General features: G+C 35.7%; 1 protein-coding gene across 1 annotated transcript in view; it reads left to right on the top strand.

The window, feature by feature from the left end:
* Positions 1-1,136: 1,136 nt before the first annotated feature.
* The window catches only part of SAMD12 (sterile alpha motif domain containing 12), a 327,999-nt gene continuing 302,799 nt past the window's right edge, over positions 1,137-26,336 (top strand). The window contains exons 1-2 of the mRNA XM_044684170.1: positions 1,137-1,146; positions 1,391-1,569. Coding sequence (XP_044540105.1) covers positions 1,137-1,146; positions 1,391-1,569 — 189 coding nt within the window. The remainder of the gene's footprint in view (positions 1,147-1,390; positions 1,570-26,336) is intronic.

Below are 26,336 nucleotides of genomic sequence, written 5' to 3'. Positions count from 1 at the left end.
GGGAACAGAGAGCTCCAGCCACTCTCCTCCCCCTCTCCACATGCACCTCTCATCACCCACCCCTCTGCCCAGCAGCCCAGTGGGACTGCTTTCTCCCTCCCTTGTCTAGGGTAAGAGGGTTGAGGGGGGCAGGCAGAGGAGAGCACATGGTCTCTGGGGAGTGGGGGTAGAGGCGGGGCCCAGCACTCTGTCTCTAAAAGGTTCTCCATCATGGCTCTAGAGCCATGTTGGTGAACCTATGGCATGTGTGCCAGCTCTCCACCACACCTGAGGACATCACCTACCCCTCTGCCCAGCAGCACAATGGGAGCACTTCCTTTCTCCCCTATCTGGTGTAAAGGGGTGTTTCACATGCAGCATGAGGCTGCAGTTTGAACACTCCATCTCTAAAAGGTTCACTATCACTGCTTTAGAACATTCTCTCCATTCTTGTGTTCACTTTGCTCCTAGGCCCTAGCACATTAAATGGTCTTTTTGCATTTCCATTTCCATCTATTGAAGTCTCCTTTAGAATCTTTTATAGATATTAACAAGTCTTTGTTGACCCTGCCCTTCTACCACTCCCTTATGTCCCTCTCCATCTTTTAGAACATTTGTTCTACATGTCTTTTTTGCACTTATCTCACTCACTTTAAAATTGTAGATTTCTGACCTCTCCTCACTTCCCATTATGTTGTAAACTTCTTCAGAATAGGACCTGTCATATTCACATGACATTGCTCTGGAGCTGGAAGGGATCTCAGATGTGATCAAGTCCAACCTCTCCTCCTTTATAGATGAGAACATGGAAACTTAAAGAGATAGTGACTTACCTTTTATTATCAAGCAGGGATTTGAACCAACATCTTCTGACTTGAAAATTCATCTTTCTTTCTACTTTGCCACATATTGACACTCCCAGTACAAAGCTAGACCTTTGCTTGCAGCAGGTACTTAATATAGAATTGTTTAATTGAATGGGTCACTCTGGAATGAAAAGCTGAATTTTTTTCCCCAGGAAAATAAAGAGGTGAACCAAATTTTATATTATCAGAATAAGGGAGAAAATTCCCAAACAGTTAGAATTGTCTCTAAGACTGATGGACTGTATTGGGATGTAGCAGGTTCTGTCTCAGTAGTCTGCAAGCAAAGCCTGAATGGCTACTTGTCAGGTAGGTTATCGAACGTATTCCTAAGATAGAGATGGGACAGGTGACTTCCAAAGTTTTCTAAAATGCTCTGAGCTTATGTGATTTCTTAAAATTATACTAAGTATAGTTTCTGAGGTTCTTACAGCTTCTCAGCTCCCAGGCCTGACACCTTCCTGCTGTTGCTTAATGAAATGTTCTCTGTCTCTAGAGACTTCTGATATGATGCATTTACTGAGCTCTATATTTGTCATTTTTTCCAGCTATCCATTGCAGTCTGAATCCAAATGGTATTGATCACTCTGTCCATGCAGAAGGTATTAACCAGCAAATTGAAGGTGAAAGCATTGAATCTCAAGCTGTTAAGAACAAAACTACCCAGAAGTCACCTGACCTGAAAGAAACACCAAAGCGACAACAAATTGAGGCAGAGGCATCTAAGGTAAGAAATAATCCAAATTATTGAGACAATATATGTGTGTGTGTGTATATATATATATATATATGTATATATATACATATATATATATATGCATGTTTGTAAACCTGACAATTGAAAAGGACAATTGGAATATTGACTAGCTAAGATCTTGTTTAGAATAAAGATAATAATTCTCCTTATAGTTGGATTATTAGTTTACATTTGTAATATTTTAGTTCAAAAAGCATTTTGTTTATATTATTTTCTTTGATCCTTATAATAGATGCCATAAAGTAGGTAAATGCAAATATGTCCTTTTAAGGATGAAGAACTAAGAGATTTAGTGACTTACTGAAGATCTTATTGCTTATAAATGTAAGAACCAGGACCATTGATCATTCTTTAAAAAACAAATCTTTTATTGCAAAACAATATAAAAAGCTAGTTTTATTCTTGTCTTTTATATATCATTATCATTTTCAGAAAAAGAGAGAGAGAGAAAGAGAGAGAGAGAGAGAACAAACAAGCTCTTCTCCAACAAGCTCTTCTCCACTTAATTGGTCTTTTTTGTGTGACAAAAATGTCAAAAGTAAAAGTGTAACAACCAAACAATTAATTGCTGCTAACAGCATGTTACCACATTCTACCCCTGTAATCCTTCATATTTCTTCCAAGAGGTCAAGATTGGTCACTGCAGTGAATTTGAGTTTACGTGATTTATTGAGTTTTTTATTTATAGTACTATGGTCATTGTGCATGATATTTTTTATGCTCTTTCCAATCTGCTTCTGTTTGTCTTAGAGTGTCCTTTTCATGAGATCTTTTATTCATTGATTGGTTTATAATCTTGTACTTTGATTGTAAGTAATTAGATATGAAAATGTTGACCAAATGTTAGTCTTGATTAGGAATTAAGAGTTAAGCAGTGATTTATATATTTCTGGTAAATCAAATACTTTATCATTTGCTGATAGGCACAAATGAAAGTTAAAAATAAAGCAATAAATGTTTATTGCTGAAATTAAATTTTCCAGTTGTATTATAATAGATAATTAGACAAGTGGACTTGTTTAATTCATTCTTGAGTTGAGATATAGATGCAATGACATCAACTTGAAGTGTGCTGTACATACTTTGAAAGAAAATGGGATTTGACAGATTAAGTGATCTCTGAACAAAGGAAGCATCCTAAACAGGCTGTACATCAGCCATTAATTTTGTCAGTTCTCAGCAATAGGCATGGCTCTGTAGGAAATCTATCTGAAATAACTAAAGCTGTTTTTAAAATGTAGGCTTGCATATCCCAGTTTCCAGGCACTAATATACTCAAATAGATCTGTGATCTCACTGATTCAGAAATTCCCTTCAGTAATTTATATGATAACCTATCCTTGTCTGACCATCCTTTGTGATTTCCCTATTGTTATCCCAGAAGTCCACCACAGGGGCCAGCCAGTGTGCTGAGAACCTACTTATCTTTCTCTCAACAATGCAGGTATGACAGTGAGCACTTTGGCCTTCTATCTGTCATTTCTCAGCCTTACCAGGAGACTAGCCTATCCTAGTCTTATAGAATGATAACATTCTTTACTTCTGCTCTTCTCTGGAACACTTTGTTGGTTATATGTTGCAGCCAGCCTACTTCACCTACCATGGGCCGTTCTACTATCTTGTATGCAATATTCCTCTTTAGTACTTTGGAGACAGTGGTATTTCAGAACTTCTGACTATACAACAAAGCCAGTAAAGTCTTTGTTTTAAAAAGCTGAGCCTTTGCTCTTACAGAGATTCTTTTAGTTACGAAAATGATCCAACCTACTCTCCTTCTTCTCAACTCTGGGTCTATCTATACTATCTATCCTAGAAAAAATTTAACACCTCTATAAGGCTGTTAGGGTTGTTGTGAAGATCAAACAATACATGTAAAGTGCTTGGAAAATTTTGAAGAGCTATACAAGTTATAGTTATTAGTATTGTTATAATTTTCTATCCAGGGAACTAATAATAAGGTAGTTATAACCTCCCTTTCCTGGAAATTGAGGAGGCTGCAATGGAGGAAAGAAAATCATGGAAGTCTTCATAGGATTCGATTTGAGCCTTGGAAAATTCATAAGGTTAGAAGGGAAGATTCATAAGGTTAGAAGGGAAAATAAAAGGCATCTCAGCTTGAAATGAGCAATGTGATAGTGGGGAACAGTATATTTAAGGCAAAGAGGTGAGAATTTTCAAGACAGTTTTTCAGAATGGTGAGGAAATCCATCTATATGAGAGGAGACATTGGTAGATCAGGTACTGAAGAACCTTGAGTTTCAGGCTTAGGAATTGTGCCAATTCTTTATAGTCTTTTTGGGCATGTGATTGGTTATGCAATCATTTTTTGATGGAGTCTAAATGTACATTATCTAGTTCTGAAAGTGGTTTTTTCTTGTGGAAAACTCTTGTGATTGTAACATGAATTGGGATGTAGGAAACTTCCAAGTTTAACTCTGAAGATATTAGGTGGATTGTTCATTTATATATACAAAGAACAGATATCCTGGTCATATTTCCCAACATGCAAAAGGTGATAGAAAGTTAATAATACACCCTTTCTTCATTATGTTTTGTGATTATCAGAGTCCATTATTAGAGTGAAGGAAGTGATAGTGCCTGCCCTAAATGTTGGTACCTGTGCCTATTTGTCCCAATAGTGTAAATAGTAACATATGCATAGTACAAAGGATCTCACTATTTATTGAAAAGGAAATCTAGATCCTAAACTAGTATGGTTAAGCTGAGAACTTGTTGGCTATGTAGGCAAAGGAGATCACTATAATTTTGAGGTATGTTTTTATTTTCTCAAATAAAAGCAAGTAAATTTTTATTTTATCTATTTATGGAAAAATATGTTGATATTAATAACTTCTAGAACAACAGCTAATTAAGCAATTCTAGTTTGAGTTGCATTTTCTGACACTTTGGAAACATTTTTAATTAGCATTAATTAAGCATTCTTCATTAGTCTCATCCTGAATTTAAATTATATGGGTATGATTGCAGTGATTGGGAGAGAAGCCAGCCTGAGATACAAGTTTTGTCATAGATAATCCAATCCACATAGAAATAACTGACTGTTGACTGCATAGAAGCTGGTGTGTGCCTGTCTTTCTTTTGTTAGGTATCATTCTTTGATATTATAAATGGTTGGAGCCTTGGGGATGTATTTTTTAAAAATTATTTTAAATTTTATTCATTTTTATTTTTTCCAATTACATGTAAAGATAATTTTTAACATGTTTATTTTTTAAAATTTGGAATTCCAAATTCTCTTTCTCCTGACCTACTCCTTCCTGAGTCATGCCTGAGACCTTATACTGGCTTGCTGGGTCTTTTCCAGTGTTAGACTCTACTCCATCCAAACCCCAGTGAGGCAGACCTTTCCTGCTGATCCTCTAAGTTGTCTAAAGTTGGAAAAATTGTTTCCTGCCATCCTTTTGTTGGTTCTCCCAGTCCAGAATTCATTTTGAGACATTTTTAAAAAGTTGTTTGGTTGGGAATTTGAAAGAGCTCATGTGAGTTCCTATTTTTATCCTGACTTCTTATCCCTGCCTCTCTTAAAGATATATTCTGTGTGTGTGTGTGTGTGTATTCAATGTCCTTTTTTTAATGTTTAAATTTTTCAAATTTAAACATTATTATTATCATTTTTATTATTATAATAAAAGTTTACAAATCCAAACAAAAGAAGCATTTCTATATATAAAGAAAAAAGATATTACACAAATGAAATCCTAGATCTCCTATATGTTTAACTTACTTTTCTTCATACCTATATAATAGATCCCAACCAATCACTCCCTTTTTACGCTCCTCACTTCACATAGGATATTGTCATGGAGGTCAATATGTTCATATAAATTAAGTCTTTCATCTTTTATCTTTCATTTCATTTTCTGGAGGTAACATTCTCAGTTTTAAGAATGTATTCTTTTAAAAAAAGTTTAAGGGGGCAGCTGGGTAGCTCAGTGGATTGAGAGCCAGGCCTAGAGATGGTAGGTCCTAGGTTCAAATCCGGCCTCAGCCACTTCCCAGCTGTGTGACCCTGGGCAAGTCACTTGACCCCCATTGCCTACCCTTACCACTCTTTCACCTATAAGTCAATACACAGAAGTTAAGGGTTTAAAATAAAAAAAAAATCTTAAAAAAAAAAAGTTTAACTAGCAAATTCCATCACTATATTTAATTATTGACATTTTGAAGGTATCTTCTCTCTTCCTGTATTGGTCCCTTGGGAAAGTTCATTCATGATTAGCATAATATCTATATAACATCATTTCCTGTGACTGCTAGATAAATCTTTGTCTCGTTGACTTCTAGGCTGGTTAGTCCCAAAAAGTTAGTCCTTCATTCTTGGACCATCAATGCTAGACTGACTGTAGTATTTGATACGGACCCCAACTCTCAGATTCTTGAAGACTCATTTTCCTGATCTTTAAAAAAATCACAAGATCTGAGCAAATAGTGAGGCAGGAAAAAGAATATAGACCACCCCAATGCAACTATCAATAATATGGAAATAGGTCTTGATCAATGACACATCTAAAACCCAATGGAAATGTGAGCTGGCTACAGGGTGTGGGGGTTGGGGGTGGAGAGGAGAGAAAGAAAATGAATCATGTAACCATGGAAAATGTTTCGAAAAAAAGAAAAAGAAAAAGAATATAGGCTCATTTTCCTGGAGCCATGTAGCTCTTAGCCTCTACATGTACAACATCATCTCTTCCTTTAGGCTATCAGCAAAAGAATAAAATAGGGAGAGAATACACAAATTGCAAAATCATCAACATATATGCTTTTTAAAAAATTAAATAAGTGTAGCTTCTAGTGTGCATGGCCGTAATAAGACAGGTTGCCAGTTCAAATTTTGATCAGGGTTATTAATTTTTTGAGTGTCATGAACCCTTTTAACAATGTGACAAAACCTAAGGATTCTTTCCTACAATTTAAATAGTAAAATACATCAGATTGCAGTGAAAATGAATTATATTAAAATAGTTATCAAAATATTAAAAAATAAAATAGTTAAGTTTATGGGCTCTAGGTTAAGAACATTTGATCTATAGGTGGATATATAAATGGATAAATAAATACATAGACAGAGAACATTTGTTAAATACTTTCCTAGGTATTACCAGATCACTATAACATGTATTTTGCACCTTTTGGCTGGTCTTCATATTAAAAGTCCCCATCTTCCCCTACTTCCCCAGTAGACCTCTGTGTTTTGACTTTATTGAGTACAGCATCTGTGACAAAGGCCTTTACTACCCTACAATTTGGGGCAAGAAAGTGTGGCTTCTATTTATATAACTCTAGTTATCTTATTTTTCTCTTGCTTCCAAGGTTGACATCACTTACACTACCTGTAGGGGATCTCATTTAGTCTCTGACACATATCTTGTATCTAATGCTGGCAATTTATAATAGTGAATAGGGAGACAATAACCCAGTTATTCTCCATATGGCCTTAGGTAAAACATTTTAACATTTCTGAATTATCTGAAAAATGTAAATTCCCCATAGCTGCCTGGCTTTATTCATGGGATATTTGGGAGAACCAGATAAAATAATGTATGCAAAACTGCTTTTAAAACTGCTCCAGTTGTATTCTTATCATAATATGATAAGCATTCAAGATGTTTGTTAAATTCATTTAAACCAGCATTAAGACAAGATAAATGTCAATTCAGAGACAAAGGAATAGAAGTTTGGGTGAAAATAAGGGGAAATTCAACTTGACCTTGGTTTGTATATCAATTTACTTCTTTGACTTCAAGAAGATTCTGGAGAAATTTGAGGTTAGTATGATCTAATTCTTGGCTAGGTGTAACCTTCAGCTTTGGGAGTGATCATGTTCCTTAACCAGTTCTGTCTACTTAATATAATGTCACCAAACAAATGAAAGACTCTAATGTATGAGAATGGTGAGGAGCACACACTTTTGTTAGAGCCATCAGAGAAATAAGAACAGAATGCTGGCAAAAAGAGGCATGTTAGAATGACTTCACGCTCCGTGCATTCCAGGCTCAAGTATTTGAACACTGAGCACCCTGACGACATATTTAGCAAGATAATACAGTAAGTCCAAACTTTTAAAGTGATCCATTTATGAACTACAATATTAGCTTTGAACAGTATCATAATAAAAGAGGAATATCTTTCTCTCTTCTAAATGATTCTTCTACCTCTAAAGTTCATCTAATCTATATCCTCTGTTTTACAGATGAGGAAATCAAGATTGAGATTATATCTTACTAAGGGTGAAATAGCTAGTCAGTATCAGAAACCAGGAGAAAACCTCCCTCCCAAGGATGTTGTTAAATGGATAACTGGACCTGGAGTCAAGTAGAGCTTGACCCAAGAGAGTTCACATCTAACCTCAGACACATGTCTGAATAACTTAATCTGTATTTGTCTCAGTTTCCTCATTTATTAAATAGGTACAATAAGAGTACCTATCTCCCAGAGTGGTTGTGAGGATCAAATAAGATAATAATTGTAAAGTGATTAGCACAATGCCTGATACATTATAAATATTATATAAACATTAGCTATTACTTTTTTTCTATCATACCAAGCTAGGGAGTCTTCATTACTTGGAGATGTTGTTCTGATTCCTCTTTTCTCACACTTTTTTCCTGATGCTTAGAAGGCATTCCATCATTGCCACTACCTTTGAGAATTTATAATTCCTTTAAAATTTCAGCTCAGTTAATAGTTCCAGCATCTCCCAAGATGTTAGTGCCTCCCATTGCCCAAAAATTTATTCCCTATTTATTTTGTGTCTACCACAAAAATCTACTACAAAGGTGCTAAACCAGTGCTTGTTGTTGGGTTGATAGAATTGTGAGTGAAAATGCAGTTTCTATCTTCTTGAAACTGCAAAATGAAATTAGGAAATGAACTGTCAGGTAAGGAGATATAGCCAATATTATTTATAGGAAAGCTGGCTGCCTGAAACTTCAGATCATTAAAAAGCAGCCCAAAGGGCCAGTTAGCTAATTATTTTCTCTTTCATCTTACCCTTAAATACCTGAATGAGAACAGCTTTTACTTTTATGTGGGGTTTTTGCCAAGATTTTGTAGCTTAAAGGAGAAAATAAGAGTTCTAAGCCCCTATATTACCCAGAAAGATTTATAGACGTTATGCCATCAGTGACCTTTAGAGTCAAATTTGTCTTATTGATGCAATTATATAAGAGCACATATTATAGCTTAGGGGTTAGAGGAAAGAGCACTGGTCTTTGAATTCAAAAGATGTGTGTCCAATTGCTGTCTTTTGGCCTTGTTTTCCACTTTGGCAAAATAAGGGGGTTAAACTAGTTAATCCCATCCTGCTAGACTAAATAACCTTTGATTCTGTGAATTTCTAGACCTATGTAGATGCTAGTCATTAAAAAAAAATGGAGATCATATGAAACTACTCCCGACTCTTCTCAGGCACTTCCTCTTCAATACTTCCTCACTAAATGCCTTGATTCCTTCCCTTCTCTCTAACCTATTTCCATTTATGTGTTGCCTTCCCTCTTTAGAATGGAAGCTTCTTGAGGTCAAGGGCTATTTTCCCTTGTGCTGATATTTGTATTCTCAGGACATCATATAGCACATATTTTATTTTATGCACTTAAAAACCATTATTATGAGAAGAGGTACACAGGCTTCGTTGCATTTCCAATTGGATTCATGATGTAAAAAAGGTTAAGAATATTCACTATAAAAATATTATTAGATTTGGTGTCAGAAGAACTAGGTTTTAATATTGAGTTTTCAATTTATAAATCATGTGATCCTGGGCAGGCCACTTAAAACTTTATGGGTCTCATTTCCCTTATTTACAAAATGAGAAGGGGTCTGTGTGTGTGTGTGTGGGGGGGTGTAGGTGGGTGTCTGTGGGTGTCTGTGTGGGTGTATCTGGATTGAATAATCCATGTGTTGCATTTCATATAAGAATCCTATTAGTCTGTCACTTTCACTTAACCTAGTCACTTTAAATAGATGGTTTTCTCAAGGTTCAGGAAAAAAAAACAACACGTAGCTTTATTCTGTAACAAGGTTAGGGAACTTCAACTCTAAATAATTAAATAAATATATATGCTGCTTAAGTGATTCCATTGTATCAAAAATTGTGACTTTTTTGAGATATTAAAATGTTGAGTTACACAGTTTTTATAGGCTTTTCTTTTTTACAGTTTAATGATTAAGTTTTTAAATTTACAAACTGGAATCTTGCACTTTAACAGTAATCTCTGGCTTCAGTTGAGCTCAGCAAATGTGAATCAGGTGCGTTATGGGCTCAGAACATTAAGACATACATTGGGAGCTACAAATTTTAGAGAAAAAACTATGATCTTTGCCCTCTTAAACTATAATAATAAGAGCTAGCATTTATATACTGTTTGAAGGTTTGCAAAATGATTTTTTTATAGTATCTCGTAAAGGCTAGTGGGTGGATATTACATATTTATAACTAAAATACATTTTTTCCCTTGGATTTGAATTGTGGTTTTAGTGGCATGAGGAACCTTTCCTTTATTTCTTTCTTCCCTTCTTTCTTTGTTTCCTTGCTTCTCTGTCTCTTTCTGTTTCTCTGTCTCTGTCTCTGTCTCCCAGTCTCTCTCTCTCTCTCTCTTTTTTTCTCTCTCTCATTATCCCAGGATATATGTTGATACAATTTTTTGTTAAAAATTTTAATTTTTATTGATTAATTAATTTAGAATATATTTCCATGGTTACATGATTCATGTTCTTTGTCTCCCCTCCTCCCTCCCCTCTCCCAGAGCCAATGAGCAATTCCACTGGATTTTACATACATCATTGTTCAAAACCTATTTCTACATCATTAATATTTTCAGTACAGTGATCAATTAAAGTCAGCATCCCCAATCATATTCCCATCAAACCACATGATGAATCATATGTTTTGCTTCTGCATTGCTACTCCCATAGTTCCTTCTCTGGATGTGGATAGTGTTTTCTCATAAGTCCCTCAGGATTGTTCTAGATCATTGCATTTCTGCTAGTAGAGAAGTCCATTATGTTCAATTGTGCCATAGTGTATCAGCCTCTGTGTACAGTGTCCTTTTCTGCTCCTTTCACTCTGCATCAATTCCTGGAGATCATTCCAGTTCACATGGAATTGCTCCAGTTCATTATTCCTTTCAGCACAATAGTATTTCATCACCAAGAGATACCACAATTTGTTCAGCCATTACCTAATTGATGCACACTCCCTCAATTTCCAGTTTTTTGCCACCACAAAAAGGGTGGCTATGAATATTTTTGTACAAGTATTTTTTTCCTCATGATCTCTTTGGGGTACAAACTCAGCAATGGTATGGATGGATCAAAAGGCAGACAGTTTTTTAAAGCCCTTTGAGCATAGTTCCAAATTGCCTTCTGGAATGGTTGGATCAACTCACCAGCAATGCATTAGTGTCCCAATTTTGCCACATCCCCTCCAACATTTATTACTTTCCTTTGCTGTCATATTGGCCAATCTTCTAGGTGTGAGATGGTACCTCAGAGTTGTTTTGATTTGCATTTCTCTAATGATAAGAGATTTAGAACACTTTTTCATGCACTTAGTGATAGTTTTGATTTCTTTATCTGAAAACTGCCTATTTATGTCCCTTGTTCACTTATCAATGGGGGAATAGCTTGATTTTGTTGTACAATTGACTTAGTTTCTTATACATTTGAGAAATTAGACCTTTGTCAGAGGTTTTTATTATAAAGATTTTTTCCCAATTTGTCGTTTCCCTTCTAATTTTGGTTGCATTGGCTTTGTCTGTACAAAAACTTTTCAATTTAATACAATCAAAATTATACATTTTATATTTTGTAATATTATCTCTCTTTTGCTTGGTCTTAAATTCTTTCCTTTCCCATAGATCTGACAGGTATAAGTTCACCTAATTTACTTATGATTTCCCTCTTTATATTTAAGTCATTTACACAGTCTAAATTTATCTTGGTATGAGGTGTGAGATATTGATCTAAATCTAATCTCTCCCATGCTATTTCCAGTTACTGAGCAGTTTTTGTCAAATAATGGGTTCTTGTCCCTAAAGCTGGGATCTTTGGGTTTATTGTATACTATTTTGTTGAGGTCATTTACCCCATCTATTCCACTGATCCTTCCTTTTGTCTCTTAACTAGTACCATATTATTTAGATGCCCTGCTTTATAGTACAGTTCAAGATCTTAGTATTGCTAAGCCCCCATTCTTCACATTTTTTTCATTAGTTCCCTTAGTACTCTTGATCTTTTGTTCTTCCAAATGAACTTTGTTTTAATCTTTTCTAATTCAATAAAAAAAAGTTTCTTGGTAGTTTGATAGGGATGGCACTGAATAAGTAAATTAATTTGGGTAGGACTGTCATTTTTATATTATTAGCTCATCTTACCCATGAGCAATTAATGTTTTTCCAATTATTTAGATCTAGTTATAATTGCGTGGAAAGTGTTTTGTAGTTGTGTTCATATAATTCCTGTTTTTGTCTTGGCAAATGGATTCCCGAATATTTTATATTGTCTAGGGCAGTGATGGGCAAACTATGGCCAGTGGGCCATATGCAGCCCCCTTAAATGTTCTATCTGTAGGACATTATTCCTAATCTGATGAATACAATGAGTAGGATACAATACAATGAAATTTTGAAAGAGTTGCCTTAGAAACAGACTGACAGATGAGCATTTCCTTTCCTTTGGCCCCTTTTTTAAAAAGTTTGTCCATCACTGGTCTAGGGTGATTTTAAATGGAATTTCTCTTTCTAACTCTTGCCACTGAGTTGTGTTGGAAATATATATAGAAATGCTGATTATTTCTCTGGGTTTATTTTGTATTCTGCAACTTTGCTAAAGTTGTTGATTATTTCCACTAGCTTTTTAGTTGATTCTCTAGGATTCTTTAAGTAGACCATCATATAATCTTCAAAGACTGATAGTTTAGTCTCCTCATAACCTACTTTAATCCCTTTAATTTCTTTTTCTTCTCTAATTGCTATTACTAGTATTTCTAGTACAATGTTAAATAATAGAGGTAATAATTTGCATCCTTGCTTCACTCCTGATCTTATTGGGAAGACTTCTAACTTAACCCATTGCAGATGATGCTTGCTGATGGCATTAAATATATACTTTTTATTATTTTTAGAAAAGGCCCTTCTATTCTTATACTTTCTAGTGTTTTCAATAGGAATGAATTTTGTATTTTGACAGACTTTTTCTGCATCTATCGAAATAATCATGTGATTCCTGTTGGTTTGCTTGTTAATATGGTCAATTTTGTGGATGGTTTCCTAATAGTAGCCATTCTTGCATTCCTGTTATTACTCCCACTTGGTCATAATGAATAATACTTGTGATAACTTGCTGTAGTTTTTTTGCTAGTATTCTATTTAAGATTTCTACATCTATGTTCATTAAGGAGACTGGTCTATGGTTTTCTTTCTCTGTTTTTGGTTTGCCTGGCTCAATACCATATTTGTCATAAAAAAAATTTAGTAGAACTCCTTCTTTGCATATTTTGTCAAATAGTTTGTATAGTATTGGGATTAGATATTCTTTAAATGTTTGAAAGAATTCATTTGTGAATCCATCTAGCCCTGGGGAGTTTTTCTGAGGGAGTTCCTTAATGGTTTATTCAATTTATTTTTCTCAATTGGGATTATTTAAGTATTCTATTTCTTCTTTTGTTATTTCAGGCAGTTTATATTTCTGTAAATATTCACCATTTCACCTAGATTGTCATATTTGTTGCTATATGGTTGGGCAAAATAGGTCTTAATATTTATCTTCATTTCCTCTTCATTAGAGGTGAGGTGACCCTTTTCATCTTTGTTACTGTTAATTTGATTGTCTTCTTTCTTTTTTTATTCAATTAACTAGTACTTTATCTATTTTATTTGTTTTTTTTTCAAAATACCAGCTCCTAGTCTTATTTATTAGTTCAATAGTTATTTTATTTGCAATTTTATTAATTTCTCCCTTGATTTTTAGGATTTCCAATTTGGTTTTTATCTGGGGATTTTTTATTTGTTCTCTTCCTAGTTTTTTTAAGTTGCATGCCCAGTTCATTGATCTCTTCCCTCTCTGATTTATTGATATATGCACTCAGGGATATAAATTTCCCCCTGAGTACTCTTTGGCTGCATCCCATAGATTTTGATGTGTTGTTTCCTCATTGTCATTCTGGAACATTCATTTCCTAAGCAGATTCCCTGTTGTTTTGTAGCTTTCTCAAAAAGTTGGATGGGAGCAGTGAGAAATGATATGATTTACCCAGAATAAAATAGCTAATGTATATGAGAAGCAAGTTCTGTTTTGCCATATTGTCTTTTTATCATAACAAATAATCAATGTGAGTACTGTGGAGTACTCAGAGTTTGGTTAGATATCAAGGATGCAAAGGTCTTCTATTGCATCTTGAGCATCAGTTGTCTCGACTTTTGTCTTGTCACTAGACTTCAGTAACTCTGGAAGAGAGAGTGAGACTGACAACTTTGGGCAACTCTGACTTACTTAAATCCAACTTATGTGTGAGTCAAAAGACATCACTTGATTTTGTTTAGGTCTTCTTCAAACATGAAGGATATGATAACCACCAAATAATTAGAGTATGAGAGAGATGTAAAACAATGATCTCTGAGTTCTAGGGTACTGAGGTAAGTTTACTAATGATTTGTGGTAGGAATCAGTGAATGCTTCATAGAAGTAGCAACATTTATTTGGACTTCCAAGCAAATTCGAGGAAATAAAATATCCCAAGCAAAGAAAACTGCCTCCATCAATACCATAAACACTCATTATGTGCTAATTATGTATTCAGTACTGTGCTAGGTAGGTGCATGGCATACAGAGACAAAAATAAAAGGATTCTGGAACTTATGTTCTAATTGAGGAGTCATATATATATAGAGAGAGAGAGAGAGATTTTTTTTATTCCCTTTGTCTATTTTAAATTAATCAATCAAGAACTTAAAGTATCCCTATTTAAACACTTAGTAAATCACTAACAAAGAAAGTTCACTCCCTAACAGGCCATAAGCACTGCCCCCTCCCTGGGCAGTACTAGGAAAATTAAAAGGCTGTGATTGAATCCTGAAATGTAATGAGGACAGCTGATGGTTGGAGAAAACTGTATATCAGTGAGACCCTGAGAGAGATTCACTTTCTTGATTCTTTAGGTCTTCATGCTTGGCACATTCTTGGGCTCTTCATTCTTGAGTTGATTTTTGGTAGTCTTGGCCTCTTGTGTGTTGAAGGTTCTCAGCGAATTTTTCAGCATCTTTGGCTCTTCAGATTTTGGCTTCCTGATCTGGGCTTTGAATTCTGGTGATATTTGAAGTCAGATTTGCATATGCAGTCTGGAGGAGCTAGGATTAGGACTGAGGGTATTTTTTTACTAGGTGATAATTTTCTACTTCCTTCCTGTATTTCCCACTTTAATATCTCTACCATGCTGTAAATAAAGCTACTGACTCATAGTTTAAATTTAACTTTTGTAAATTATGACCACAACAATTCTTTATTATTTTTATCAAATCAATTTTTAAATTTGCCATTACATTTGGCACCCAGTTTTAATTATTACAATATGTTACATATAGAGTAGACAGAATGTAATTTTTGAGTGTGGATCACAGGTGGGGAGACTAAGAAATACCTCCTGAGCAAGGTGGCACTTTTGATGAGAAAGAAGCAGAGATCATAAAATGTCGAGTTGAGGACAGACAACATTCCAAGGATGGCAGCCAGCCAAAAAAAAAAAGGCATAGAAAAGAAAGATGATATATAGTATATGAAGACTAGCATTTTGTCTGGACTTAAAATTCTGGAGGAGAGTGGATGTGATTGGCAAGGGTAGAGTACATAATGAGAAGAGGACCAAAGGCACAACCTTGATGATCACTCACTTAAAAGAAAAGGAGTATTTGGCAGAGAAGCTGTTAGGGGGATAGGAGATGAACCAAGAGATTGCTATTTTAGGAATTAGAGGAAGAAAAAAAATCTGGAAAAGAGGGGATATTTAGTAATGTTAAAGGCTTCATAGAAATCAAGGAGCATAAGTGCAAAAAATCACTGGATTTGATCATTAGGTTATTGGATTTGATAGGCTGTTTTGAGAGCATAGTTTTAATATTATGGTGGGAACAGAATTCAGACTGCTAGAGTAAATAGTGAATAAGTGAAAGCCTTGGGCACAGACTACTTTTTACAAGCATTTTGAAAATAAAGAGGAAGGGGGAGATGAGATTGGCAGTTGAATGGGCTATAAGTTTTGTTTATTTGCTTTGTTTTGTTTTTTGTTATTTAGGTTTGGAGACAAATTTGAACAAATCTGTATGCACCGTGCTACCTAGCAGAAGTGCTACCTAGCAGAAGTGCGGTATCTAGAAGTTAATGGACAGCAGCATTCCAAACTGTAGACTGGGATAGGAAGATGAAAATTGAGAAAAGGCTATCAGATTTAATAATTAAGGAATTCTTGGTAACCTTGGATACAGCAGTTTCAATAGAGTGGTAAGGCTGTAAACCAGAATGCTAGGAGTTGAGAAGTGTGTGGGTGGTGAGGCAGTGAAGGCATAGTGTAGAAGATAAATCTTTACAGGAGTCTGAGTATAAAAAGAAGGGCAAATCTAAAGAGAGAAGAAATAGCAGGGTCAAGAAAAGACTTATAGGGGCAGCTGGATAGCTCAGTGGAGTGAGAGTCAGGCCTAGAGATGGGAGGTCCTAGGTTCAAACCCGGCCTCAGCCACTTCCCAGCTGTGTGACCCTGGGCAAGTCACTTGACCCCCATTGCCCACCCTTACCACTCTTCCACCTATGAGACAATACACCAAAGTACAAGGGTTTTAAAAAAAAAAAAGAAAAGAAAAAGAAAAGACTTATAAAACAATACACCTGGTTATGTTCTTTGGCTGGAAAAAACTAGGGGGTGGGGGAGAGGGGAGAAATGAAAAGTGAAATGATAGAAGCAAACTCTTAGAGAAGATATTGGGAGTTGGTGTTAAGGGTACAAGTAGAGGGTTTGACCTTAACTAGGAGAAGACACTAGAGTAAGAAAGAAGGGGTGAGAATATAGGGAAGTTTTTAAGGGGTAGAATTAGGGAGATAATGGAATTTCTATTTTCATAATAAATTATAAAGTAAGGTTATTTTCTGAGTGAAAGTGTTTGGTGATATCAGATAGCCTCTGAGGGGAAAGTGATAGAGTATATATCAAGGAATTAAAAAAAATTTCTTTGTGGTAGTTGAAACTGGATTATGTTTCTGTAAACCCAATGCTTTGTGATCCCAAAATGTAATACATGACTGACAACCTAAACTCTTATATCCCTCTATAAATAGTACTATCCTTGGGCTGAGACTCTTCCCGAAAGGAAAATACTCAAGGTCTCTAGCAAATCAACTCTCCTCTGTCTGGTGAACTCCATTTCCCACAAATCTTTAGTTATAATATAGTTATAATACTACTTTCTTTGTCCTCCTTATCCTCCAAATGGAAAAGAACTCTGATATATAGAGAAAACTGACCAGCTCTCCACCATCCAGCATAGTTTCTATTATTCAGCTGTATCAGTGAGGGGCAAGGCCCAGGTTTGCTCACCAACATCATAGTTCTTTTACTCTTGGCTGCCTATTTCTGGTACCTGTTTGGTTTAGTGATTCCTTTCCCACTGGAGTTCCATTACTGCTGTCGTGGAGGCTAGTGGTTTCCTGGGGACTGGAATGGGCAGGGAGGAGCTGCTGTGCTAAGGTCCAGAATTTTACACAAAGACATTTAATCTGCTCCGTTTAGCCTGTCTCTTTCCCACATTTTTTCAGCTCTGTCTCTGCCCTCATTTTAAAAAATTAAGTCTAGGGTGCTGCTCAGGTAGCACATTTTTTTTGTGTGTGTGTATGTGTACGGGAAGACAAAAAGAGTATGAAAAGAAGAGATTCAGGATAAAGGGAAATTTAATTATTGAATGTGTGTGTAGGAGGTACAGAGATCAAAATGGAGAGTCCCATGGTGGGTGGGAGCAGTCAGAAACACATTTAAAAATGAGGACAATAGAGTAATGGATGTGATCAAAGAATTGTGTGATCAAAAAAGATGATGGATTTGGTTAATTATGTAGTAAGCAAGGAATAACATTGGCAATCCATGTGCTCTGTTGCAATCCTTGAAATATCAAGACAAAATGAGGAGGGAACATCCATGTTGATGAGATCATATTCATTTGACTGTTGGAATGAGACAGGGCTAATACATTGGCAGCAAGAAATGGACCACTGCTGTTAAGGAGAAATGCTTTTTTGGGAGAGACCTCCCCTGAAAGTCCAATAGTTAAAGTAATCATTTTTTGCTTTTTATGTGTTGTACTGTATGCTCCCCAAAGGCAGATGCTCCCCAAGAGGCTTTGTCTATTTGGTTGTAGGCCTATTTTGACCATGCAGATAGTAAGGCAGAATTTTGTGCAAAAATAGGTGCTTAATCCATACTTTTGGAAGGAATGTGATTCTTTTACTTCTTAGAAGATGGAAACACTAATTCAGCTCTGAACTACTCTAGCAAAATTAAGCTTCTGTTTAATGGCTTTTAATCTCTTCTCTCCTAGCTCTTAATATTGCCATTGTCAGAAAATACCTTAACTCCCTTTTGTGTTGTTTTGTATTTGTAATTGACAGCAATTAGCTGCTTGGGCCATCCTCTCATTTTGCTGATATGCCTTTCCTTTCACATGGTTCACCTTTTTTTACTAAGTAGCATTGAGGGCTTGTTTTTATAAGTAGTCTAAATTATAGAGCTTTCAAAGTTTGGGAGGGATTTTGTTTTCCTCTGTCAGTGGATTTGTGTTTTTGGAATCCACTTGAATAATTATTCTGTTCTGGAGATGCTGACCTATTTTTTTCTTTATGGAATGCAAATTACAGAGCCTGTATTCCATCATTTTGCACATCAGCCTTCTGGAAATGGAGCATTTCTCCTTGAACTAATCTCCCTCTCTTCACATGGCTAATCTAGACCAGCAATAACTAGGGGTTTGGCATGGTAAAGGTGTTTATAGCTTGATGATTGGTGTAGTTTTTTGTATCATATCAGAGACTTAACATACTTTTGCTAGGATAGGGAGAAGAACCCAAGACTAGAAGGTTCCAACTCGTTATTGGCAAGTAGACTTGTATGCAATGAGGATAAACCATGAGGGAGGGGAAGTGGAAAAGAAGCATTACATTTTATTGCTGGAAAGGACCTTACTGAGTAATGTAATATAATGGAAAGATTACTGACTTTGAAATCAGAAGATCTAGGTTCTGATCAATAGACCTGCTAAGATCCGGCATTTATATTTTGAGGGAGGACAAATATACTCATTTGCTCTTGGAAAAGCTAAGAAATGACCTATCTTGAAAAATTTTTTAAATAATTTAGAAGATTGGTGCTGGGCCTCTGCCCTAAGGGAGTGAAAGGTAGAAAGAGAAAGAAGTCCTCAATACACCAAAATATTCAGGGCAGCATTTTTTGTGGTAGCAAATTTGGAAATAAAGTGGCGATGACTGAACATTAATACAATTATGAACCTTGGGAAACAATGATTATGAAGAAGTCAGTAATATATGAAATTCTTTATGTGAAATAAAGAATGAAGTAATAAGAACAAGAAACACAAGGTATACAAAGGCAAAAATAATGTAAATGAAAACATACAGTAAAATGAATTACTATACCATTATAATGACCAATCTTGGCCATGTAGAGGAGCTATAGACATATAACACTGGTGCTATAGACATATAACTAGGTGGCTCAATGAGTTGAGAGCCAGGCCTAGAGACAGGAGTTTCTTTTTCCAAACCTGGCTCAAGACACTTCCTAACTGTGTTCTGGACACTTACCCACCATTGCCTAGCCCCTACCCTAGTCTGCCTTGGAACCATACTTAGTATACTACATATGTATAGTATACTAAGTATATTTAGTAATACTTAATATTAATACTTAGTATTTATTCTAAGACACAAGGTAGGGAGAAGAAGGAGGGAGAGCCTTGGTAGTAATAGTGACTCGGTTTGTGAGGGTGAGATGTTACATTGTTAGATTCTATCACTGTTTCAGTTGGTTTTGTTTTCCCTTCTTTGTTGTAAGGATAGACTCATTGTTGAGGAAAGGAAAATAGTACATCCAGAAATAACTTTGATATGAACATAAACAACACAAAAAAGAAAAAGAAAAAAAAAACTTAACTACCTGGGTAACCTTAGTCTAATTACTTAACCCCTCCAGACCTTTAAAGCCTCTGACATTCCTGATCTTCCATGATTCTGTAATTTTCTGTTTTTCTTGCTCAAAAACAGGTCCCATTTCTACAGCATAGTATTCTAATTCTTCCCCAGTATGACCACAATCTATTCTCTACATCTTTCAGTTAATTTTGAAATGATAACACACCTTTCATTGTTGAATATTGTTGTAAAGACTTGCTTATTCAGAACCAATATCTTCACTAAGAATTAGCCCTGAAATTTGTATATAAATGATTCCCATGAGGATTTGTTTAATAGATAAAATTGACAAATAGGCTGGTACTTGTTGATATTCTCTTGGGTCACAGGACTGAGGATTAATTTTTTGTTCATCTTTTTTTTTCTCATAGATTTCCATAAGAAAGGGGAAAAAAAGAAAAAAATCATTATGTGACCAGTCACTTGGAATATAGTACCTGTAAGGACTTAGCTAGATTGTTTTGTTTTGTTTTTTTGAGGGGGGAGGTGTGTGGAGAGGGAACACATTTGGTCTGATATTAGAGTCATTATTGAATCCTTTTTGGTGTTGTAGAACCTTCACTAACAAAGTCTTTAAGAATATCATGTTAGCTCTTTTATGAAAATGAGTCAAATGGGATTTGGAGGTTCTTCTCTATGTGGAGCCTTATTTTCTTTACAATTTATACTCATCATTCCTAATACTGTCTTCTGAGGTCAAACAGAACCTGGTAGGCCTTCAAATACTTGAATATAGCTCTTCTCTCTCCTGTTAAATATTCTGAATTTCTTCAACAAATATCTCTATGACATGATCTTCAAGTTCTTCATCATACTTGCAGTCCTTCTTTGGATGTTCTCCAGTTCATCACTGACCTTTCTAAAATGAGATTTCTGAGGTCTGACAAGGATACAGAGTACAGCAGTACTATCATCTTTCTAGTCTTGGGCATTGTAAACCTTTTAATGTAGTCTAAAATAACATTATCTTTCCTACTTGCCACACCACACCATGTTTCTAATATTGAATTGCAGTCCACCAGAGTCTCCATATCTTTTGAAAAATAATTTTACCCTGAAAATAGCAGGAAATGAGATTAGTTTTGTTTAATCTGTCCTTGAAGGAATCATTTGTCTTTGATCTTTGTTTCCTATTCTACATATTCACTAACCATTGTATAATTGTCATTGGGATTGCAAAACCCTCCTGGGTGGGGGATTGCATAATTGTCAAAGGGATTGTATAATTGTCATAAGACTAAAAATTTTTTTTAAAGAAAGAAACGTTTCAGGAAAAGGAGCTCAATAACTCTTTGAATCCAGAAGATGAATTGTTTGATGAAGGCACCATGAAGATGCTTGAAGAAAATCTCTACAGCATCAGAAGATCCATCATGAACTTTGGAGTATAACTGATTGAACTTTGGGGGGTTGAACACAAGCATTTTGAATGTAAACTTGCATGCTAAAGAGGATTTGCCCCATAACTGGCTTATTGTCAGTGTGCCTAGCAAACATTGGTTTGAGCTCTCTCTCTTCCTATCTCTTTCATTTCCCTCTTATATCTAACTATTGTAGTTTCTGATTATGTAAAATGATTCACTAGGGATCCCCAAAGAATCCCCAAAGAATCACAGTGGGGATTGTAAAAGGGAATTGTTTGTTCTCTTTGAGTTTACACTTATGAAAGAGAATCCTTTATATTCTTTGCCTAGTTGGAGCTAAACCTTTAGTTAACACTAATTTAAGTACCTTACTAGATTGTGAAGACAGGATTAACTCTCCCTTGTCTACCTTTTGATTAAATCAACACATGCTTGAACTAGGTAGAGGAGCTCCCAAACCACTTAATGAATACATACCCTCAGAAACTTAATCAGCTAGGAATCTGTGAACCCTTTTGATGAATATTCAGCCCTCCAGAAGATTAGAACTGGTTCCCACAAACACTGCCCCCTGGGCAGTGCTACACAATTTGGAAGACTAGAAGCTACAATAAAAGGCCTTGAATTTCTGGGGCTAAGAATGTCAACTCCAAGAAGGAAGTCAGCTTCAAGAAGGAGTTGGACTTCAAGAAGGAAATCAACTTCAAGAAGGTAGACTTAAAGAAGAAAGGCAGCCTCAGGAATAACCTTCAGCTTGAATCATTGTCTTGATCTGCCTCTTGGAGGGAACTTGGGTGAGTGGGTAGCTGGATTTCCCTTCCTGTCTTCTGGAGAGAGTTTAATCTCATTTGAAGGTCAGCAAGTCCTGGCTGAGTTGAGCACTGGAGCAATATTAAGTTAGATAGGCTAATGCCTTCTCTACCCTTTTGTATTTCTCTACTTTCACTCTTTCCACCTCTTTTGTAAATAAAAGATATTAAAGGTCATTTTGACTTTGAGCAATAATACTTTGAATTGGTGGCTACCATATTATTTATAATTTTCATAAATTTTAGTCAACCATTAAAATTTAATTCTCACACCAGTTCTTTTATTAATATATATTCTAGGATTTTTATTTATCAAAGTTAAGTTCCCTGGACTAGTGTTTAACCATTCCATTCTCCTTACTTCATTAAAAACTAGGGCTATATTTGCCCTTTTCCAAACCTGTGGACCCTTTCCCATTTTCTGTAATCTTTGAAAGATAATAGACAGTTCCTTGGACAGTTATGCCAAGCTGTTCTTTCTTTGAGTAATTCATGTAGTCATGGCAACTCAAACTCATCAAGGACAACTGAGTGCTCTCTTACTTTCTTCTTACTTATCTTAGAACTTTGCTTTCTGTTAGTCATTCTCATTCTTCCCATTCAAAAAGATCAATTTTCTTGGCAGGGAAAACCAAAATAAAATAAGATTTGAATAGTTCTGCCTTTTCTCCTGTCAGCTTCCCCCAAGGCCTATGATGGAGCCAGTGATGAACCAATTTTTATATTTTCAGCATAAGTATTCATACCTCAAGCTATCAGCAAATGCTACAAATCAAGGTGTGACTTATTGTTTTCTTGATTGTCTAGACTTAAAGTGATAGAGAAAATGTTAATAATGTAGATGAAATGTAAATAATATAGATCATATATTTTGGGGAAAGTCATTTATTAAACATTGATTAGAACACCATTCTTTGATTCTATTATTTCCCCTAGAATAGCATAGAACAAAATAAGACAAAACTATTTGGATGTCCTTAGGCTTCCTCAGCAGTGCCAGTTCATTGTGACATTTCTGAAACTATTTTCACAGGTCTGTGCCATACTTTTATCTCATGTTCCTCCCCACCTTCCATATTTTCTATGAGACTGTTTAGAATTTACGTTAGTTTCTTATGTCAACATTGGTCTTTTTTGACATTCATGGCAATAGGCATGACTTCACAGAATAGCCAGACAATGAAATGATCACATCGGTAGCAGGAAAACTAGAAGACGGCAAACCCAGAGCCAAAAACAGTATGAAGGAAAAGTTAGATAAACATTTTCAAAGAATACAGTAATGTCAGAGGAAGGATGAAGGTTGAAAACAATTAAGAAACAGTCATTTTGGTAAGAATAGTTTCCGTTGAATGATTAGTCCAGAAGCCAGACTATAGAAAATTAAGAGTAAGAGGAAAGGAAGTGAGAGCACCATTTGTAGAGAGCATTCTCAAGCAGTTTAGTTCCCAAAGGAAGGGGAAATACAGGTTAATAGCTAAGAGGTTGAATGGATAAGTGAAGGTTTTTTGAAATATTGGCATATATGTAGGCAATAGGGAAACAACCAGTAGACAAGGAGATATTAAAGATAACAGTAGATATGACAGAAGTAGCAAATCTTCCCAGACCTGATGACATGTTATCATTTTTGCATGGAGAAGAGTTTGCCTTGATAAGTAGAAAGCCCTCTTCATTTGACTCAGAGGTGACAGAAATAGAGGCAATGTGAGAGATATGAGATGAGGAGAAGGGAGATGACTTCAATTTTTAAAAGTGTAATATGAGGCAAGGCATGATCCCTATTTCCATATTCTTTCTGCCACACTACACTGCCTGTCATACACTATGCTACAAGGGTCAAATACAGGAAACCGAATGATGATTTCTCTGATTAGAACCCATGAAGCCAAAGTAATAATAATAATAAATATTGAGAGTGCGTTCAAGTTTGTGATGCCTTAATATACATTTTCATTTGATGCTTGTGATAGCCCTGTTAGGTAAGTGCTACAGATATTATTGTTCCCATTTTATAGATGAGGAAACCAAGTCTGAGGATGTGTGATTTACTCATGGTTGCACAGCTAGTAAGTGCATGAAGATGAATCTGAATCCAGATTTTCCTGACTTTTTGATCAGTGACCTTTCCATTCAGAATGGACTGATTGGGAGTAAAAATAAAAAGTTCAATTTCAGACTTAATGAGTTTGAAGTAGTGGCAGAACATATATAGATAAAGGGGTCTTATCTGAAGCAGGGAACAAAGGTCTGTAGCCTGGGAGAGAGGTTTTGGGGCAAGAGATAGTTTTTAATTCATATCAACAGATGTTGTAGTTGAAACAATAGGATTAAATGAGATGCAGTGTGATAGCAGAGCAGTTAGGTCATGCAATTAATAGATTCTCGGGCCTAGGATCAGTAAGACATGAGTTCAAATGTAGCTGAGATAATAGCTGTGTGACCCTGGGTAGGTCACTTAAACTTGTATGCCTCCTTTTCATAATCTGCAGAATGAGCTGAAGGAGGAAATGGAAAATCATCCCAATATCTTTGCTAAGAAAACACCAGATAAGGTCATGAAGAGTCAGAAAAAACTGAACAACATCAAAACATGGAATTGTAGGGGGGAAAATGGTAAATTTGATCAGGGTTCAAATATTGGACTATGTCACTTATTTTTTTTTTCAACGTTAAGCAAGTTATTTAACATCCGTGGACCTGTGTATTCTCATATGCAAAGTGAGTAAATGGTACTTGATGAACTCCAGGATTCCCCAATAGTTATAAACTTAAATCTTAACAATATGGCAAAGCAGAGATTATAGAGTTAAGAATAAAGTTCAGGGTAGAACCTTGGACAATACCCACCTATAGAAATTCTGTTATATAAGTGAACCCATGGGGCAGTCAGAGAAAGAGCTTCTCATGCCAGTAGGGGATCCAGAATAATTGTTACCTGGAAACTTGTTAGTTTATCCACAAGAGACATTGGAATGGAGAGACATTTAAAACCGGAAAGGATCTCAGACACAATTTAGTCCATTCCCCTCAATTTATTAATTAGGAAATTGAGACCCAGGAAGGTTAAATGATTTGCCCAGTGTCATGCAGATAGTAATTAATGGCTGTGGCAGGATTGGTTCCTAAAGCCTCTGACTCAGGTGCCAATATTTTCTCCTCTCTTCCATGCTGCCTCCTAGTGTCAACCGTGACAAAGAAGCCCTACTTCTGAGTTCATATGACAAGCTGGACCACTTCTCTGTTGTTTTTCATTGTGAAGACAGATACTTTCATTTCAGAAGCTAGTCCTAGAGCTAAATCATGTGCTTATCAGTCACTCTGACCTTCTCCTTTTGTCACATCTTTCTCTCAGGGGACCTGTTTCCTTGTCTGTGGAATAGGAAGTCACCTGTCCCAAGTTTTTAGCTACCGAGGCATGATTCATTAATTAGTCTCATGAGCAGTGAACTCCACTTCCAACACACTTACCATGTCTTCTTTCTCTAAGTCATGTAAGGAATAGCTGGTTAGGATTTTCTTTTCGTAGATTGGGATAGTGTCTTTAAGTATTAATGTCTCATTCTTCTTACACATTAGTACTTGAATTAGCCCAGCACATATATACCACAGATATGTCTTTTTATGTAGAAACAGTCTACAAAAGTACTTGTTATTATAAAATATCTACACCTGGAGTCTTAACCTGCTCCACATTCTTGAATGATTATGTCCAGGATGGACTAGTATTTTCTTCAGTATAGTCCCTGTTCCTTTTCTATTCCAAATAAGGCCCATTTGCCTCTTTTTTTCTTTGTGCCAATTCTGACTATTAATTTTTTTTAAAGTTTTTTTTTTTTTTTAAACCCTTAACTTCTGTGTATTGGCTCCTTGGTGGAAGAGTGGTAAGGGTGGGCAATGGGGGTCAAGTGACTTGCCCAGGGTCACACAGCTGGGAAGTGTCTGAGGCCAGATTTGAACCTAGGACCTCCCGTATCTAGGCCTGACTCTCAATCCACTGAGCTACCCAGCTGCCCCCTGACTATTAATTTTTGAAACAATAAGCTACTTTAAATATTAGGAAGAAAAGTGAGCTCTCTCATCCTCACTGTCTTGCCTTTTAAAGTAATATGTTGACCTGATTAAAATAGATTAATTATTTAACATAATATAGTTAATACACATTAATCAGGCAAACATAAGATATATTTATATATGTATATAAGTAGATGTATATCCCTATGTACATATATATTTATAGTGACAGAGAGAGAGAGAGAGAGAGAGAGAGAGAGAGAGAGAGAGAGAGAGAGAGAGAGAGAGAGAG

Source organism: Gracilinanus agilis, chromosome 1 (assembly GCF_016433145.1).
Source record: "Gracilinanus agilis isolate LMUSP501 chromosome 1, AgileGrace, whole genome shotgun sequence".
Lineage (NCBI taxonomy): Eukaryota > Metazoa > Chordata > Mammalia > Didelphimorphia > Didelphidae > Gracilinanus > Gracilinanus agilis.
This window is presented reverse-complemented; position numbering and strand designations above follow the sequence as displayed.